A 21041-nucleotide genomic window follows, 5' to 3' on the forward strand; every position below is an offset into this window, starting at 1 on the left:
ATAGTAAAACCACCACAAAATCGAGGCTTGACTAAGCAATTACTGCACATGTGCAAGAATACAGCGGGGACAAGTAGAAAGGGCGGAAGTACAGTGCACTGTGGACTCAGAAGCTGACAAGGCGCTGGCTTCTCTCAGACAGAAAGATTTTACAAAACACTAGAAAATAAGTGTAGCATTGCCCCATTGGGAGCTGCTGAGTGTTGATTCCCCTGGGTTACCCATAGCAACAGTCTGTTAAACTTATCAATTTAAGTCCTCGGCTCAGTCAATGAACAGTCCAGGGGATTTGGTTTTTTGTGTTTTATTTGGAATTGGGATGGGAGAAGGGAGAATGGATGAGTGGGATACTCCAACTTAAAGAGGTTGTAAACTCCGCTGAAATTTTTTTTTTACACCCTGAAAGATAAACACATAATGAGCTAGTATGCATGCATTAACACAATCCCAGGATGCACCACTCTTTTGCCCCCCCCCATGGGACAATCACAAAAGCCTGTGTGTCACTGGCTGGGTTTCCTCCACTGTCCAACAGGATCCCCCATTGGATACAGTGGGGACACTCCCTCAGATCAAGTGAATCACACCTGGACATATGTAACAGGCAAAACTACTGATCAGGCTCCCCTGATAAGCAGAAGAGCAAACAATGCTTTTACCTAGCACTTACCTAGGAGGGTGCTACATAAGTAAGAAACATGTGAGGAGGCTTAACATTAAAGTGATTGTAAAGTCTAGTTTTTTTTTCTATTAAAATAACAAACATGTTATACTTATCTCCTCTGCGCAGTTGGTTTAGCACAGATCAGCCCCAATCCTCCTCTTCTCGGGTCCCTGGCTGGAGCTCCTGGCCCCTCCCTCCTGGTGAGTGCCCCCACAGCAAGCAGCTTGCTATGGGGGCACCCGAGTCGAGCTGCACCTACGTGTATGCATTTAGACACGGTGTATGCATTTAGACACGGAGCCATGTTTCGGCCCTGCGCCCCTCTCTCCTCATTGGCTAACTGAGTCTGTTTGACAGCAGCGGGAGCCAATGGCGCTGTTGCTGTGTCTCAGCCAATCAGGAGGAGATTCCCAGACAGCCGAGGCTGAGGGGGCTGCTGCTCACATCAAATGAATTCAGATAAAAAACCTTTTGACTTTATAATCCCTTTAATGCAGAATGTTTTCTAAAGCTTTACTGTACTGCCTTTATTAAGAAGGAGCTTTTGATGGGCCGCGTTTACTTCCGCTTTAATTTATAAACATGTTGCTTTTGTTGGGCGGTGCAGCCACTGAATGCAAAAAAAATATAGTTTAATGTGGCCGCCCTGCAACCGCCCTGCATGTTACTGTGGCATGGTAATATGTTAACTATCGGCAATCAAATCGAAATTAAGTGATGTGCTATACCATCAATAAAGACAAAATTACTAATATTCTGTGAATACGTGCAATGAGTAAATAGTAAATAGAAATAGAAATAGTAGCTGACTGTTGCCAACATCCCTTAAACTGTGGGATTTTGGAGAAAACCCCCCCATAATGGGACTTTTAACGGCAACACATTTAACCACTTCTGGACTGGAAGGATTTGCCCCCTTAATGACCAGGCCATTTTTTGCGATTTGGCACTGCGTAAACGAACAATTACGCGGTCGTTCGACGCTGTACCCAAATATAATTGATGTCCTTTTTCCCCCACGAATATTGCTTTCTTTTGGTGGTATTTGATCACCTGTGCGATTTTTATTTTTTGCACAAAACAAAACAAAAAAAAAAAAAAAAAAATTCTGTAAAAAACAATATTTTTCACATTCTGCTAACTACAGGAAAGATTTATGTCATTTTTACTGTTTTTTTTCTCTTTTTTACTAGTAATGGCGGCGAACTGAGATTTTTAGCGGGACTGCGACATTGCGACGGACAGATCGGACCCCCTAACTGACATTTTTGACACTTTTGGGGGGACCAGTGACATTACTATAGTAATCAGAGCTAAAAATATGCACTGTTACTGTAATAATGACACTGGCAGGGAAGGGGTTAACACCAGGGGCGATCAAAGGGTTAAATGTGAGCCTAGGGTAGTGTTTTCTAACTGTATGGAGGATGGGCTTTTGAAATGAACACAGAGACCTGTGATCCTGTATAGATCTGTGATCATTCCAGGGAGAAGAACGGTCAGCTGTGTTTACAGCTCTCAGCGGGAGCAATCGCGGGTGGCAGGCGGCAATCAGAGCCGCCTGCCCCGTGCATTGGAGTCCCCGCTCGCCCCCTAGCTGTAGGCGTGCGACTGACGTATACCTACGTCGGTTTGCACAGGAGGCGCTGCATGCAGCAGTATATCTGCGGCGGGCGGTCCGTAAGCGGTTAAACATAAAGAGTTGTGATTTTGAGTCAACTGTTACAATTATACAGAATCTTAATTGCTATAACGAAAATAAAAAATATATATACATTACTCAATATAAAATGATTATTACACAATTCCTAGATATACTCTAGTACACTCAGATTTCCAATTGATAACACCTAACAGGAAATTCAAGAGATAGAAATCCAACGCGTTTCGAAATGTAATTTATTTTTCTTTTCTTCTTCAGGGGTGCATAAACATATTTAGGATACGAGGTTATCTTCTAAAATGAGAACATAACAATTAGAAATATTGCATATATAGCATCAATACAAATTTCTTTTTTATGTTGTTGTTCATACCTGTACAGAGGTAACTAGACATTGATGTGAATAATCAGAAGTCCTGGTAGGACAAATATCATTGGAAATTGTTCTCCAGACGTCAGACGGTGAGAAGAGCAGAGGCCGGCGTCTGACCTGTGTGATTCACCGGGGTCGGGAAAGTCACAGCACGCACATGTTGTAAATGATGTAATTAGTAGATATAAACAAGTTACAAAAAATTGTAAACTATATATACACATGCATTAACCCCTTCTGGACCGGAAGGTTTTACCCCCTAATCACCAGGCCATTTATTTGCAATACAGCACTGCGTTACTTTAACTGACAATTGCGCAGTTGTGCAGCGTTGTATCTAATGATATTGATGTCCTCCCCCCCCCCCCCCCCCCCATAAATAGAGTGATGTATTCGATCATGTCTACAGTTTTTATTTTTTGAGCTAGAAACAAAAAAAGACCGTAAGGGCTCTTTCACACGGGCGGTCCGATCAGATCCGCCTGTCAGTTTTTTAGGCGGATCTGATCGGATCCTCCATGCAGCTCTATGGGGCAGCGGGTGTCAGCGGAGACACCTCCGCTGACACACCGCTGCCATCCGTATCCGATCCTGTGCGTGAAATCTGGACGGATGGAAACCCTATTTTTCCATCCGTTCAGTAATCGGATCGGATCTGATGAGAGCGGACAAGCGGTCCGCTCTCATCCGATCCCCCATAGAGGGTAGCGGGGGCTGAGACACCTCCCTCTCCGCTCTGCAAGCGGAGACGGAGCTGTCATCCACCAGCTCATCGGGGATCGCGGATCGATCCCTGCTGAGCAACACGGATCCGCCTACGGAGGCGAACCGTGTGAAAGAGCCCTTAATTTTATTTTATTTTTATTACATTGGTACAGGCTCCCCATGGTAGTTACAAGCTGCCTATGGCCCCTTTCACACGAACGATCCAATCAGATCCGCCTGTAAGTTTTTTAGGCGGATCGGATCGGATCCTCCATGCATCCCTATGGGGCAGCGGATGTCAGTGCAGACATGTCCGCTGACACCCGCATCCGATCCTGTCTGTGAAATCCGGACAGATGGAAACCCTATTTTCCATCCGTCCAGGGGATCGGATCGGATGAGAACAGACAGGCGGTCCGTTCTCATCCGATTCCCCCATAGAGGACAGCGGGGATCTGACACCTCCCTCTCTGCACACAGAGCAGAGACGGAGCTGTCATCCACCTGCTCAGCGGGGATCGGCGGATCGATCCCCGCTGAGCAGCACGGAGTCCGCCGACGGAGGCGGACCGTGTGAAAGGAACCTATTGCTTTTTTTTTTATTTTTTTTATTTCAGCAGTTATCATTATATCCCTAAAATGGACAGAATTTATTAACAGGATTTGCCCTCTGCGAACCCTCAGCAAATCCAACCCAGGCGGATTCTCTTATCTCTACTGAGGAGGGAGCAGGGATAGGGATCAGCGTGAGGACATTATCAACACTGGAGTCACTATGCATGGCAACCAATCAGCTTCTTTCTTACATTTTTTCCTTTGACCTTATGAAAATTAAAGACAGAAGCTGATTGGTTGCCATGCACAGCTACTCCAGATTTGTTGAATTCTCCCCATAGACTGGGTGGAACCTCCATCCAGCTTTCAAAGCTGTTTTTATCAACAGCCGCTAGAGGGCAGCATCGCTACTCTCCTTTTGATAGCAGCACATAACAGAGCAATCGCAGCAGCCAGAAGCGGGAGAACTACAATGCCCGGCATGCTTTGCTCCTCCGACGTCATTTCTATGCGTTCGAACAATGGCGTTACTATGGTGACGGAAGAGTCGCTCGCAGCCGTCGCATCCCGGAGTGTAGGGGTACTGAAGGCATGCCTCGCTCCAGGTACTGGGGTAATAATACTGGGGGTTTGGTGGGTGGCTATAGTAGTCAATAATATGAGACCTCATTGGCTCAGCAAGGTGCACATGTGACCCCTATAGTGTATTATAGTGTGATATTGTAATCACTGGCTGTCAGAGGGGGGACATGTCACCAAATTCGGTGACAGCAGACAGTCATGTGACAGGACTGCAGGCAGCTGCATTCTGATTGGTTGCTGTGAGCTTCAAAACTTCTCAGGTCATGGTTGATGTGTCTAATAGGGCTGATTTACATCATTGCGCTGTGGGAATGCATGCAATAACACAACGCAGAGGAATACGCGATTCACGCCTTGACGCCTTGTGGTGCAATTTATTCTGGCACCGCATACGTTGGGCTCACGTCCACGTGTTCCAGTTAGGCTACATTCACATTTGTGCGCTTTCCCACAACACAAAGAAATGCTCTGCTTGTATGCAGATTGCACTGCGGAAGTGGCGGGACAAGGTCAATCCGTGCCCAGGGCGTTGATGCCAAATTGTGCCCCCCCTCCCCTTCCCAGACGCAAGAATAACCTCCAGCATTGATGACAGCGGACTCCATAATAACCCCCAGCACATGTATCAGAGGATTCATTAATAACCTCCAGCAATAATGTGAGCGGACCCCATAATAACCTCCAACACAGGTATCAGAGGACACAATAACCCCCAGCATTGATATCAGTGGACTCCATAATAACCCCCAACACAGGTATCAGAGGACGCATTAATAACCCCAGCACTGAAGTCAGCGGACCCCATAATAACCCCCACCACAGGTATCAGAGGACGCATTAATAACCCCCAGCATTGATGTCAGTGGACTCCATAATAACCCCCACCACAGGTATCAGAGGACGCATTAATAACCCCCAGCATTGATGTCAGTGGACTCCATAATAACCCCCACCACAGGTATCAGAGGATGCATTAATAACCCCCAGCATTGATTTCAGTGGACTCCATATTAACCCCCAACACAGGTATCAGAGGACACATTAATAACCCCCAGCATTGATTTCAGTGGACTCCATATTAACCCCCAACACAGGTATCAGAGGACGCATTAATAACCCCCAGCATTGATGTCAAAGGACTTCATAATAACCCCCAATACAGGTATCAGAGGACACATTAATAACCCCTAGCATTGATGTCAGCGGACCCCATAATAACCCCCAACACAGGTATCAGAGGACACATTAATAACCCTCAGCATTGATGTCAGCGGACCCCATAATAACCTCCAACACAGGTATCAGAGGATGCATTAATAACCCCTAGCATTGATGTCAGCGGACCCCATAATAACCCCCAACACAGGTATCAGAGGACACATTAATAACCCTCAGCATTGATGTCAAAGGACTTCATAATAACCCCCAACACAGGTATCAGAGGACACATTAATAACCCTCAGCATTGATGTCAGCGGACCCCATAATAACCCCCAACACAGGTATCAGAGGACACATTAATAACCCTCAGCATTGATGTCAGCGGACCCCCATAATAACCCCCAACACAGGTATCAGAGGACACATTAATAACTCTCCAGCATTGATGTCAGTGGACTCCATAATAACCCCCAACACAGGTATTAGAGTAGGGATGCACCGATCCGATATTCGGATCGGATATCAGCTCCGATATGGCCATTTTAGATGGATCGGGGGATCGGTAACATTGACCGATCCACTGGCAGATCTGGTTTTTGCTTGGTAACGGCTCAGCCGTCCCTTACTAGGTGCAGTAGTAGTATGGGATGGGAGCCGCTACTTCCTGTATAGGTCCGGCTCCCAGGCGGAGTGATATCAGATGCACTCCGCCTGTGAATGGAGGAGCCGTAGACATGAAGCAGCGGCTTTCCTCTGTACTGCAGCCGCTTGCTTTGTGTGCTCCGGATCAGTTCCGGTATCGGTATCAGCGATTTCACAACGCCAGGTATCGGTATCGGGTCAAAAAAAGTCGGATCGGTGCATCCCTATATTAGAGGAGGCATGAATAACTCCCCAGCATTGGTGTCGGTGGACACATTATAAACCCCTAGCACAGGTATCAGTATTTTTAACCCCCTCCCCTGCATTGGTGGTCAGTGGCAATGAAACATAATCCCTCCAATGACCACCAATGTGGGGGGGGGGGGGTTACTTTTCACTGACATTACTAAAGATGCAGAAGGGGGTGATGGGTTAAAATGTCACTGCCATGGGGACCAATGCAAGGCGGGTGGCATCTCCATCCCACCCACACTAGCAGCCCACACCAAAGCCTGAGACTGCCAGAGGAGGAAGGCGGAGGAGATCCAGTCCTGCAGCTGGAGGGGTGGGGGAGAGAAATCCCTGCAACCTGCACTGTGCTCTGTTCTGAATGACAGAAGTGACAGCAGTGTCATTCAGGTAGCTGGAGAGCAGAGCACTCATCTGCTCTCTGCGCCCCCTCCTTACTTAGAGCCTCCACACCCAGGGCAAATCTCCCTTCTGCCCACCCCCTCTCGTGGCCCTGCACAGCAGTGTAATTAATTCTTAATGGGACCCCCAAGAATCTGAGAACGTGTGCAAAAACGTGTTAGTGCTACAGCGCTATGTTTTTTAGTATGACGTGATTGAATGAGTCGGGGACTCCTTTTGAGCATTTCTCGCTCGTAGGGTGGCCAATTTGAATAAATGGGCTAGCCTACAGCAAAATCGTGGAACCGCATGTATGCACAAACCCTCTGAAAAATGCTCTGCACTGGATCGCCTTTCAAGTGGCTTAATATCACCTTCTGAAAGACTGTTTTAAGCATCGACAGCCTGTCGCACCGCATTGCATCCACATGCAGTGGCAGTGCGGTCTGATCTACTAGAACATGTCACATTTGGCAGCACGACTGCCTGTCAAACCAACCAAATTGTATAGATCTCACTGCGCCCCAACCTTGGTGATGTGTACTCATATGGTTGCTGGCCATGTTAATTTGCGAGTGGGATGGTGGTAAAACTGCGGCATAGAATGCATTAAGATAAATGACCTTCTGCCTTTAGAGCCACTTTAACCAACCTCACAGTCAATGGCCTTTTAAATGGTCACAAATCCATGGGACACCTCCCACAGGTAGATAGAAAATGGGCGGAGACCTCACACACCACCTTAAAAAAACCTGTCAATCAGACTAAAAAATAAATAGATACGAATAGATATCCCAGTGTGTTACAATTGTGAATTCGAACCTATAATATAGACTAGATTCAAAAAGATTTAAAGTGTTTGTGAACCACAGACATGAAATATGAACAAAGCATATCCCTTTATAGCAGGGGTCTCCAAACTGCAGTCCGAGGGCCCTTTGTTAGCCTTTATCTGGCCCTTGGGGCACTATGCCTCCCACTGATATGAGGCTCTATTCCTCCCACTTAAAACCAACAATAGGGCATTATTTCTTCCACCAATACCTATGATGGAATACTATTCCTCCTACTAATAGAGGCACTACTACTCCTCCTATTGGCCACCCACCATGAGGCCATTATTATTCTCACTGATGCCGGGCCTGCGACATTTTCTACCCCCCGCTGGCCACAATCCGGCCCTCCTAAAGTGTGAAGGACAATAACCTGGCCCTTTGTTTGAAAAGTCTGGAGACCCCTGCTCTATAGTGTACTTGTCTCAATTAGGAGCGCTAAGTGTAGTTTTTGTCTGCTGCTCTGTTCCTCTGCTATCAGCATGAATCATTTTTGACAAGTTTTCCTGACACCAAGAGAAAGATGGTGACGGGGAGGGATCTCCAACACGCAGTCTGTGATTGTCAGCCTCAGCTCTGTTCCTGTGTGCTGTGTGAAGGGGGTGTGTCCCTTTCCCTCCAATCAGCTCTCAGGGCTCTCCTCACTGAGCTCTTCATTGTGTCATTTTAGCTCTCTGCCCCCTTTTTTCTGACAGCTGAGACACAATTTATACGTTTTGGAAATTTTGAAGCTTTTATAAATTCTTTGGATGGATGTGGAGAAGATACAACTGCAGATAAACAGGTACAACTTGTATAAAAGGATTTATTTCATCTCTTTATCACCTGAGGCCAGCCACTTCACTGGGTATATGTGAGGGTTTACAACCACTCTAAAGTGGAATTAAACACATCCAGGCAAAACCTAACTAAACCTGCTCTGTGCCACATTCTAACCCAAATCTCTCTAACCATGTAAAAAAATCGCTGTACTTACCTATTCTACACCCGATGCGGTCCGGTCTCCAGTAACAGGAGCTCTGTGCAGGAGAGGACTGACAACGTCTGGGAAATGAATGGGAAGTGACGTCACCCATAGACTCACTATGGGGCTTCTGTTGTTGAGTGCCTCTCCTGCACCCTGACAGTTCAGCGTTGGACCGGACCAATTCGGCAGCAGAATAGGTAAGTACAGCGATTTTTGCTTTACATGGTTAGATAGATTAGGGTTAGAATGTGGCACAGAGCAGGTTTAGCGTTAGTTATGTTTTGCCTGGACTTCTCCTTTAAAGGCATGGGGTGAATGATAACTGTCACAGTTGCTTTTGCTCCCAACCAAACTGTCTAATCATCAAAAGGCTGGTGTCATAACTCATTAGCTCAGTCTTTTGAAAAACAACAGACTTAATGGTCAGATCAGAGTGAAAAAAAAAAAATGGAAAGAAAGCCTAAAAAATAAAACAAATGCAGCTATCACATCTAAGAATTGGTAACCTGCAATATAATAAGTGTTTGCTTTTGGGTTTATTACCTCTTTAATTCCTTCCTTAAAGTAGAATTACAGCATAAACTAATATTAAAAAAAAAAAATACCAGCATACCCCACCCAGATCTGCTGATGCATTTCTCCCCCTAGTGGAGCTTAATCATAGAGCAAGAGGATGTGTGTGTGTGTGTGTGGGGGGTGCTATATGTGTATATGTATTGTCAATTATTTTTAATATTTCAGAATTTTTTTAAACAAAAATGTTATCTGCAATTTTTCTTTTTTTGCTTTCGTCTTTAAAAATATCAAGACATGATTTCTATTAAACTTAAAGCTTTTTTTTTTCAGTGACAATCTTTGGGACCTTGCAGTAGCAGAGGTACAGAGGAAGGAAAATTCTGAAGATGACGGTGAAGCATCTGCTGATTCGGAGAGATCCGTGTTCTTTATAGGCAACAAAAGTGGGGTAAAGCAATTTCATAACTCTTCTGTTCCAAGCCTGTACAGTTTATATAGATTTTATGTTACTTTTACATGACCCTCAGGAGTGTTAGAACTGCTTCTGGGTTTTCATTAAAAGAGAAGTATGAGAATCGGAGTGATCAGTCACCACCGATCGCTTGGTTCTCACAGCTCCCTGAGCAGAGAGCTGCTGACTGTCAGTCACCGCTGTGGAGGGGCAGGGAGGAGAAGGGAGCGGCGGGGAGAGGCCGGCTCAGGCTCTCAGCGGCTTGCTGAGAGCCTGAGCCGGGTGCTGGTCCAGGCATGTGAGTAGGTCTTGCCCGAGCCTGGACCAGCTCTGTGATGTCAGCTGAGCTTTGGCTTTACTTCTCCTTTAAGCTCTCATTTTTTTGTGTTTATTTGTGGACAGAAAAGGGAAGCAGTTGGGTTTTACTTGTACTAGAACAGTACACTCTAGTGTTGATTTACTAAAGGAGTACATCATGTTCAATTTGCAAAGTAAATTTTCATCTAACATTGATAATTACATCATGTTTAACCACTTCAATACCGGGCACTTTTCCCACTTCCCGCCCAGGCCAATTTATAGCTTTTAGCGCTGTTGCATTTTGAATGACAATTGCGCGGTCATGCAACACTGTACCTGAACCAAATTTATGTCATTTTTCCCTAAAACGTCTTTCAGGACAGCACCTTAGAGAGATGGCTCCTCCCTCTCCTCATCAGGAAACACCCCATCCACCAGATTTTAAAAGGAGGCTTCTCCCACCATTCATCAGTTTTTTGTGTTTCCTCCGGCCGAGGAACACCTCTGTGGGGAGCTGGGCTCTTAAGGTGCTATCCTGAGAGACCGGGCTTCCTACGTCCACCTACCCTTTTTGGAGACGATTGCTTCTCCCATTCACGCGACCGACTGCAGTGCATGGGCTCCTTCTTCCTCTTCAGTGCTCTAGGCTGAGTCAAGACCCCGCAGAGCACAGCCCTGGGAAGGCATCTTGGAGGAGCGGAATGTTTTTTCTTAGGTTTCCGCCGCCTTTTTTTCAAATTTGCCGCCATTTCTCCGGATCGAGTGACGCTCGTCCGGACCGGAAGTGAGGTTCCGGAAAGGGCAGCGTTCTGCAGGGGGCGTATGGCGTCATTTCCCGCCGGACGCAGAGGAAGAAGGGAGGAGCAAGCTGGTGCCTTATTCCGGATCCGGTCCAGTGCAGGTGCGCTTTGGTCTCCGGAACCGGTACCGAAGCCACGGGTGATACCGCTGCCAAGCGATGGAAGCTTCTTCAGCGAGTGGGACAGGCACAGGCACCAGTAAGGCCCAGGTAAGGGGTGTCTTTATATGGCCTATCTTACTGTGGGGTCTCTCTCCATCCCTTTTACTTCCCCCCCGGTGGCTGGGGGCCTGTCAGGGCACATGGGACTTCCTTTAAATGTCTTTCTGTGCACCTTTGGTGGCCCTGAGAATCAGGCTGACTTTTAAGAAGCATGTGTATGTTTTCCCATTCATGTCTTCCAGGCTAAAAGCTCTGAAACTGTTTTCAAGAGAAAGTGTCCTTCATGCAAAGCAAAGTTGTCGGAAAGTTGGAAAAAGACACTTTGCCAGGGATGTATTGATGCACTAGTAAAAGAAGAAGCATCTGCAGTTTGTGGCGATTTAGTCGCATCTGTGAGGAAGGAATTGGATGCTACCATCCAATCTTTTCGGTCATCCCTACAGGACCCTGCCCTGAGTCAGCCATCAGCCTCACTGTCCTCTCAGGGTTCACAATTGGTTCCTTCGGTGGGGACAGAAGGGGTTCCTTCCACCCAAGGAGATAATTCCCCCTCACATTCCAAGGAGGATTCAGAGGAAGAAGAGGAGGGAGGGGCACAAAGCAGGCCCACTAAATACAAACTATCCTTAGAGCAAGTGGATGGTCTCCTGAGGGCAGTTTACATCACCCTGGGTCTAGAGGAGGAAAAGAAGGAACTGTCCCTACATGACAAAATGTATGCAGGTTTGGAAGAGCCTAAGGGCCGTATCTTCCCAGTGCATCAGACCATCTCAGATGCAATAAAACATGAGTGGTCTGATCCGGAAAAGAAAACCTTCTTCCCTAAAGCCTTTAAAAGGCGATTTCCTTTTGATGAAGACCCAGGAGCTCCCTGGAATAAGATGCCAAAGATTGATGCAGCCTTCTCCCAGGTTTCTAGGTCAACAGACCTAGCATTTGAAGACATGGGAATCCTGAGGGATCCCATGGATAAGAAGATGGACCAGCAACTTAAGAGATCCTGGCAATCCATCATGGGGAGTCTGAAACATGCCATGGCAGTAACCTGTGTGTCCAGGAATCTGGAATACTGGCTTAGCCAGCTAAAAGCACACATCACAGCAGACTCACCTAAACAGGAAATTTTGGATTCCTTTTCCACGCTCTCCACGGCCATAGCCTTCATTGCTGACGCTTCAGCAGAGTCAGTGAAGATGACAGCAAGATCTGCAGCTTTATCCAACTCAGCCAGAAGGGCTCTTTGGTTAAAGACATGGCCTGGAGATACAGCTTCTAAAAATAAGCTGTGTGGACTTCCTTTTCAAGGGGATCTACTATTCGGGCCTGGGCTAGACTCTGTTCTAGATAGAACAGCAGACAAAAAGAAGTCTTTTCCTGTGAAGAAGAAACAGGCAGCAAAGAAGCTTTTTCGACCTCAAAAAGCTCAGCAAAATAGCAGACCCCAGGAGAAGAGAAGAAACTGGTCGACACAAAAACCCAAAGGGAAAGGAGGTGTTCTCTTCCATCCTCCTGTGTCAACCAACAAAACACAATGACAAGACATTGCCGGTGGGAGGAAGATTGAGGGAATTCCTCCCCTATTGGGCAGCCATAACAGAAAATCAATACATTCTGGATATGCTGTCCCAAGGCTACAACATAGAGTTTTCAGAGACGCCACCCGAAAGGTTCTTTGTCACAAACCTCCCAAGAGATGCAGAAAAAGCCCTGGCTATGATGGACCTGTTAAAGGACCTGAGGCGACAGGGAGTTGTCTGTCCAGTTCCAGTGGAGGAACAACATCAGGGATTTTATTCCCACATATTTTTGATAAAGAAACCATTGGGGGATTTTCGTCTTATACTGAATCTGAAACCATTAAACAGGTCAGTTCTGTACAAAAAGTTTCGAATGGATTCAATTCTTACAGTCAGAACCCTGTTAACAAAAGGATGCTTCATGGCATCAATCGACTTAAGGGATGCTTACCTACATATCCCTATTGCCCCTCGCTCACAGAGATTCCTAAGGTTGGCAGTAAATCTGGGAAAGGAAATGCTCCATATCCAATTCAAAGCACTCCCTTTCGGGCTATCATCCTCCCCTCGTATTTTTACGAAGGTAATGGCAGAGTGTCTAGCTCCCCTCCGCCTTCAGGGAATCTCTGTGGTGCCTTACCTGGACGACCTGCTTTTCTTTGCCCCGTCAAAGGAAAAACTTCAAGAGGACCTGCACAAGGCAAGAGGTCATCTAGAAGCTCTGGGATGGATAGTGAACATCAAGAAATCGAATCTCACACCGGCTCAGCGGGTTCAGTTCCTAGGGTTTCAGTTATGCTCTGTGGAACAAAGAATCTTCCTACCAGAAGACAAACAGGTCAAAATACAGAATTTGGTAGCAAGGCTACAAACAAATCAGTGGTGGTCGATCAGAGAGATCATGTCAGTCCTTGGAAACCTGACTGCATCAATTCCAGCTGTCCAATGGGCAAGGCTGCATTTTCGACCACTCCAATACTTCCTCCTCAGAATCTGGGATCACAATCCAGAGACTTTGGACTTAAAGGTAAAAATCCCCACCAAGGTCAAGAGGTCCCTTTGGTGGTGGAGAAATCGGATAACCTTGTCTCAGGGTTTGGCCTGGTCCTTCCCGGCAGACCAGAGGTTAACAACGGATGCCAGCAGTTGGGGGTGGGGAGCCCACTGGAACCAAAACCTGGCACAGGGGGTTTGGTCTCAGACCGAGACAAGAAAATCCTCAAATTGGAAGGAATTAAAGGCAGTCGGCCTAGCCCTAACTGCCTTCTCTCAAAATCTTCAGGGGACTCATGTTCAAGTCCTTTCAGACAACGCCACTACAGTGGCATATCTAAACAAGCAAGGGGGCACAAGAAGCAAAACCCTACAGCTTTTGGCAACGGAAATTCTGCAATGGGCGGAAAGGCAGTTACTTTCCTTGTCAGCAATCCACCTAAAAGGTACACTAAACAGTGTGGCGGATTATTTAAGCAGGCAGAAGATCCGAGAAGCAGAATGGAGCTTGAACCCAGAAGTCTTTATGTTGATAACCAAGACTTGGGGAAAGCCAGAGGTGGATCTGTTTGCAACGAAAGAAAACGCAAAACTTCCACTTTACTTCTCACTCCACAGAAACGACAACTCTCTGGGAGTAGATTCCCTGGCACATCCCTGGAGGTTCAGGTTGGGGTATGCCTTCCCCCCCTTCCAGCTCATTCCGTTGGTATTGAGAAAAATCCAAATGGAAAGAGCCTCAGTGATCCTGATCACACCTTATTGGCCCAAAAGGGTTTGGTTTTCGACTGTCCTTCAACTATCAGTCAAACCTGCTTTTCAGCTCCCTCTTCGTCAAGACCTACTGCTTCAAGGTCCAGTCTATCATCCAGAAGTGGAAAAGCTAAAGCTCACCGCCTGGTATCTGAGGAGCAACTGCTGAAAAGGAAAGGATTTTCAGACGCATTAATTGCTACTCTACTTTCCAGTAGGGAAAAAAGTCACAAGGAATATATATGCAAAAGTTTGGAAGACATATAATACCTGGTGTGAATCGAAAGATCAAAAATTGAACAGTATTACTTCAATTTTGGAGTTCCTACAGGAGGGCGCAGGAAAAGGTTTGGCAGTAAGTACCCTCAAGGTACAAGTTACAGCCCTGGGGGTATTCTTGGAAAGGCCCATTTCTTCAGAATCTTTAATCATCAGATTCTTCAGGGCCCTTACCCGCTCCAGACCAGTGCCTGTCAGAAGCTTCCCCAAATGGGACTTGTCGGTGGTCCTTCAGGCCTTCACAAAGGAACCTTTTGAACCACTAGAAACGGTTACACTAAAAAACCTTACCCTCAAGACGGTCTTCTTGGTGGCAATAACATCAGCAAGAAGAATCAGTGAATTACATGCTTTATCAGCTATCGAACCTTTCTTGTCCATATATCCAGACAGGATAATTCTCAAGACGGATCCAGGGTTTCTCCCAAAAGTAGCTTCAACGAGAAACCGCTCACAAGAAATTGTGTTACCTACCTTCTGCCCTAATCCATCAGGAGATAAGGAAGAAAGCTTTCACTACCTAGATGTAAGAAGGGTTCTTATACACTACTTGGAGGTTACTAAAGAGTTTACATCATCAAACTCTCTTTTTGTTCTTTTCTCTGGCAACAAAAAAGGTCGCCAGGCATCAAAAGGATCAATAGCCAGATGGCTCAGATCCGCTATTTCAGAGGCTTACTCCCAAATGAAATTGTCTCCCCCGCAGGGGATCAGAGCTCACTCTACTAGAGCGTTAGCCACTACATGGGCAGAGAAAGCTGGTGCCACTCCAGATCAAATCTGCAAAGCGGCTACGTGGTCAAGCTACTTTACATTTGCAAGACACTATAGGTTGGACCTTTTGGCAGCTGAAGATCAGGCTTTTGGCAGAAAGGTCCTGCAAGCTGTGGTCCCTCCCTAAATTGAGTAAGTCTCGATAATCCTCTCTAAGGTGCTGTCCTGAAAGACGTTTTAGGGAAAATTCAAGTTAGACTTACCGGTAACTTGTTTTCCAATAGTCTTTCAGGACAGCAGGAGGATCCCGCCCTATTGTATAAAATGTATTGCTGTGATTAACCATATCTGTTTATGTGTTCCAGCATGGGCCGGAGGTACTCTTCTACAAACTGATGAATGGTGGGAGAAGCCTCCTTTTAAAATCTGGTGGATGGGGTGTTTCCTGATGAGGAGAGGGAGGAGCCATCTCTCTAAGGTGCTGTCCTGAAAGACTATTGGAAAACAAGTTACCGGTAAGTCTAACTTGAATTTTTCCCCACAAAGAGAGCTTTCTTTTGGTGGTATTTGATCACCACAAGCTTTTTTCTTTTTTGCTAAACAAATAAAGAAAGACCGAAAAGTTTGAAAAAAAAAAAAAGTTTTTTGTTTATGTTATAACATTTTGTAAATAGATACGTTTTTTTCCTGCACTGATGAGGCCGCACTGACGTACACTGATAAAGAGGCACTGATGGGGTGGCACTAATATGTGGCACTGATAGGCAGCACTGATATGCAGCACTGATGGGTACTGATATGTGGCACTGATAGGCAGCACTGATATGCAGCACTGATGGGTACTGATATGTGGCACTGATAGGCAGCACTGATATGCAGCACTGATGGGTACTGATATGTGGCACTGATAGGTAGCACTGATATGCAGCATTGGTGGGCACTGATAGGTGGCACTGATGGGTACTGATAGGCGGCACTGATAGGTGGCACTGATGGGTACTGATAGCCGGCACTGATGGGCGTCACTGATGGGCGGCACTCGTGGGCAATAATATGCACTGGTGGGCAGCACTGATAGATGGCACTGATGGGGAGGGCACTGGCGGGCAGCACTGATGGGAAGGGCACTGGCGGGCTCCCTGAGCCCTGATTGCCATCCCTGGTGGCCATGGTGGGCATCCCTGGGGTCATGGGTGGGCATCCCTGGTGGTTCTAGTGGCACCCCCCAAGGGTCTGCACTGGTAATCAATGCTCTGATTACCAGTGCAGACCCCCACCGTCAGGAGAGCCGCAGATCGGCTCTCCTCTACTTGTGCCTGTCAGGCACGAACTGAGGAAAGCCGATCAATGGCTCTTCCTATTTACTATGTGACCAGCTGTGATTGGACACAGCTGGTCACATGGTAAAGAGCCTACGTCAGTAGGCTCTTTACCGAGATCGGAGATGCGGTGTGTCAGACTGAAACACTGCAGCACTGATCGGCGCTCTGCATGCCCCCAGGGGGCACGCAGAGCGCATTATCCTGCCGCCGTCATATGACGTCCGCTTAATATTTTTTACTTTCTGCTATAAAACACATCCAATAAAAAAAAAAAAAACATTTTTTACTTTCTGTAATAAAACACATCCAATAAAAAATGTAAAAAATCTAATTTCCTCATAAGTTTAGGGCAAAATATATTGGGCTACATGTTTTTCTTAAAAAAAATCCCAATGAGCGTAATTTGGTTGGTTTACACGAACGTTATAGCGTCTACAAACTATGGGATATATTTATCAATGTTTTTATTTTATTTTTATTTATTTTATTTTTTTATACTACTAATGGCGGCGATCAGCGACTTATTCCTGACGTTCGAACCCTAACTGATACTTTTGATACTTTGTGGGAACCAGTGACACTAATACAGTGATCAGTGCTAAAAATATGCACTGTCACTGTACTAATGACACTGGCTGAAAAGGGGTTAACCTCTAGAGTGAACAAGGGGTTAACTGTGTGCCTAGCTGGTGTTTTTTGTACACAGTGTGGTGCTTTCACTTAGGGAAGAGATTAATTCTAGTCCCGGAGGACATCGAGTCCCCTGGACTTACAGATCGGCTTCTGCTGTGAATTATCACAGCAGAAGCAGCCCACCAATGGCGCGCACACCCCCCCCCCCCTGCAGGTGGAAGTCCGGGGTCACCTATTTATACATGATCCTGCGCACAGCTGCTGCCCTGTAGCAGTAAAAGTGCTATAGGGCGGTCAGAAAAAAATAATAATTTACTTTGCAGAAAATATTTAAAGCGGTTGTAAACCCGCTGGAAAACAGAAACCTGCAAGATAAAGGCATAATATGCTACTATGCATTGCATACTATGCATTGCATACTATGCATCGCATACTATGCATCACATACTATGCATCACATACTATGCATCGCATACTATGCATCACATACTATGCATCACATACTAGCACATCATGAAATACTTACCTTAGAAAAAAGTCATCCCAGTGGCACCTGGTCACCGCTGACAGGGCTGACATCTTCTCCCGTCCTTTCTCCCAGAGTGGAAGCCCTTAGTTCCGGCAAGAAGCTCTGAAGTTCCGGCACGGGCACGGTGCACCGGACTTTCAGAGCGCATGCGCGGCTTCATGCAGGGTGAATATCTCCTCAACCGTGCAGGTTTAGGAGATATTCATTTAATTAAATGTAAACCCTATCATAGGCTTACATGTAGGTAGAAATATAAAAGTGGGGTATACAACCGCTTTAATCAAGTGTAAAGAAAATAACAAACAGGACTTTTTGTGTGCTTCATCTAACTTACAAAAAAAGCAGCAGGCCAAGAGTCCTAAACTAATTCCAAATCTACTGTATGTATGAATACAATATCTATTTCCTTGCCACTATATTCTGTACTGCATCCCTGCATTATTATAACTAATCTTATGTTTCTATTCTAGGGAAAGACAACAATTATTCTTCGATGCATTGACAGGTAGCATTTAATATACTTTTTTATGTTTAGTTCGTAAAATGATTGTAAAGTCTCCTTTTTTTCAATAAAAAAAACATGTTTTTTACCTCCTCTGTGCGGTGATTTTGCACAGAGCAGCCCGGATCCTCCTCTTCTTGGGTCCCTCTTCTGTGCTCCTGGCCCCTCCCTCCTGGTGAGTGCCCCCCCCCCCCCGCTAGCAGCTTGCTATGGGGGCACTCGAGCCGAGTCACAGCTCCCTGTGTCAGTTCAGACACGGAGCTGCGCTCCCCCCATCTCCTGATTAGCTGACTGACTTTGATTGACATTAGCAGGAGCCGATGGCGCCGCTGCTGTGTCTCAACCAATCAGGAGGGAGAGTCTCGGTCGGCCGAGACACTCGTGGACATCGCTGGACAGAGATGGGGCTCAGGTATTAGAGGGGCTGAGGGGGGCTGCTGCGCACAGAAGGCTTTTTATCTTAATGCATAGAATGCATTAAGATAAAAAAAACCTTCTGACTTTACAACTCCTTTAAAGAGAACATACAGTGCCTTGCAAAAGTATTCGGCCCCCTTGAACTTTGCGACCTTTTGCCACATTTCAGGCATCACACATAAAGATATAAAACAGTCATTTTTTGTGAAGAATCAACAACCAGTGGGACACAATCATGAAGTGGAACGAAATTTATTGGATATTTCAAACTTTGTTAACAAATAAAAAACTGAAAAATTGGGCGTGCAAAATTATTCAGCCCCCTTAAGTTAATACTTTGTAGCGCCACCTTTTGCTGCGATTACAGCTGTAAGTCGCTTGGGGTATGTCTCTATCAGTTTTGCTCATCGAGAGACTGAAATTTTTGCCCATTCCTCCTTGCAAAACAGTTTGAGCTCAGTGAGGTTGGATGGAGAGTGTTTGTGAACAGCAGTTTTCAGTTCTTTCCACAGATTCTCGATTGGATTCAGGTCTGGGCTTTGACTTGGCCATTCTAACACCTGGATATGTTTATTTGTGAACCATTCCATTGTAGATTTTGCTTTATGTTTTGGATCATTGTCAATCTCTGTCCCAGTCTCAGGTCTTTTGCAGACTCCATCAGGTTGTCTTCCAGAATGGTCCTGTATTTGGCTCCATCCATCTTCCCATCAATTTTAACCATCTTCCCTGTCCCTGCTGAAGAAAAGCAGGCCAAAACCATGATGCTGCCACCACCATGTTTGACAGTGGGGATGGTGTGTTCAGGGTGATGAGCTGTGTTGCTTTTACGTCAAACATAACGTTTTGCATTGTTGCCATAAAGTTCGATTTTGGTTTCATCTGACCAGAGCACCTTCTTCCACATGTTTGGTGTGTCTCCCAGGTGGCTTGTGGCAAACTTTAAACGACACTTTTTATGGATATCTTTAGGAAATGGCTTTCTTCTTGCCACTCTTCCATAAAGGCCAGATTTGTGCAGTATACGACTGATTGTTGTCCTATGGACAGAGTCTCCCACCTCAGCTGTAGATCTCTGCAGTTCATCCAGAGTGATCATGGGCCTCTTGGCTGCATCTCTGATCAGTCTTCTCCTTGTATGAGCTGAAAGTTTAGAGGGACGGCCAGGTCTTCGTAGATTTGCAGTGGTCTGATACTCCTTCCATTTCAATATTATCGCTTGCACATTGCTCCTTGGGATGTTTAAATCTTGGGAAATCTTTTTGTATCCAAATCCGGCTTTAAACTTCTCCACAACAGTATCTCGGACCTGCCTGGTGTGTTCCTTGTTCTTCATGATGCTCTCTGCGCTTTAAACGGACCTCTGAGACTATCACAGTGCAGGTGCATTTATACGGAGACTTGATTACACACAGATGGATTCTATTTATCATCATTAGTCATTTAGGTCAACATTGGATCATTCAGAGATCCTCACTGAACTTCTGGAAAGAGTTTGCTGCACTGAAAGGAAAGGGGCTGAATAATTTTGCACGCCCAATTTTTCAGTTTTTTATTTAACAAAGTTTGAAATATCCAATAAATCTCGTTCCACTTCATGATTGTGTCCCACTTGTTGATTCTTCACAAATAATTACAGTTTTATATCTTTATGTTTGAAGCCTGAAATGTGGCAAAAGGTCGCAAAGTTCAAGGGGGCCAAATAATTTTGCAAGGCACTGTATAGTGATTGTCTTTATTTTAATTCTCATTCTTAGCCAACAGGTGGAGCTTTAGTGTTCTTTTAAGAGGATTACTCTTTTACCTTTACCACCTGTTCAAAATAAGCTTCATTGTTTACAGTGCTCAATAGCTAAATTTTATTCATACAATTAAATGGCTCATGTGAATGCCTTCAGCAGTAGTTGATTTGCCTCTTTACACCTCCCTCAATATGGTTTTATCTGGGGGTTTCAATTAAAGACAGGGTGTCTAAAAGGAAACAACTTCTACTGTGATCTCTCGTTAGAACCTGTAGTGCTCTAGGAATTATTTGTCGGGGAAGTACCCCAGTAGTTTATTTGAAAAACAGATTTAAATACTTGCCGGCCAGCGACATACCCGTACATAGCTAGACTTCATGTAGTTATAACGGGATGATGTCTGCAGCAAGCCGCCGTCCGCTGCTTGATTGGGATCTCCCATCTCACCGGGAGTCCCGATCGACCAGCTGCCGCTTCTGGCGGCTGATCACAGAGCACAGCAAAAACTTGATCAGCTCTATGACGTCACATCACTTCCAGGTTACCCAGGTGTAAAAGACGCCATTTTTAAAAATCAAAAGCTTTTAATCACACTGATTTAGGTGATTTGGGGTTTTATAGACCCCAGATCTCTCCA

General features: G+C 45.7%; 1 protein-coding gene across 1 annotated transcript in view; it reads left to right on the forward strand.

Moving 5' to 3' along the window:
• The first annotated feature begins 4426 nt into the window (after window positions 1-4426).
• The window catches only part of DYNC2LI1 (dynein cytoplasmic 2 light intermediate chain 1), a 103192-nt gene continuing 86577 nt past the window's right edge, over window positions 4427-21041 (forward strand). Inside the window, exons 1-3 of the mRNA XM_082249842.1 lie at window positions 4427-4565; window positions 9622-9739; window positions 18214-18248. Of these exons, the coding sequence (XP_082105968.1) occupies window positions 4552-4565; window positions 9622-9739; window positions 18214-18248 (167 nt within the window). The 5' untranslated portion in view covers window positions 4427-4551. The remainder of the gene's footprint in view (window positions 4566-9621; window positions 9740-18213; window positions 18249-21041) is intronic.

This window comes from Pelophylax lessonae (genome assembly GCF_965119305.1).
Source record: "Pelophylax lessonae genome assembly, chromosome: 3".
Lineage (NCBI taxonomy): Eukaryota > Metazoa > Chordata > Amphibia > Anura > Ranidae > Pelophylax > Pelophylax lessonae.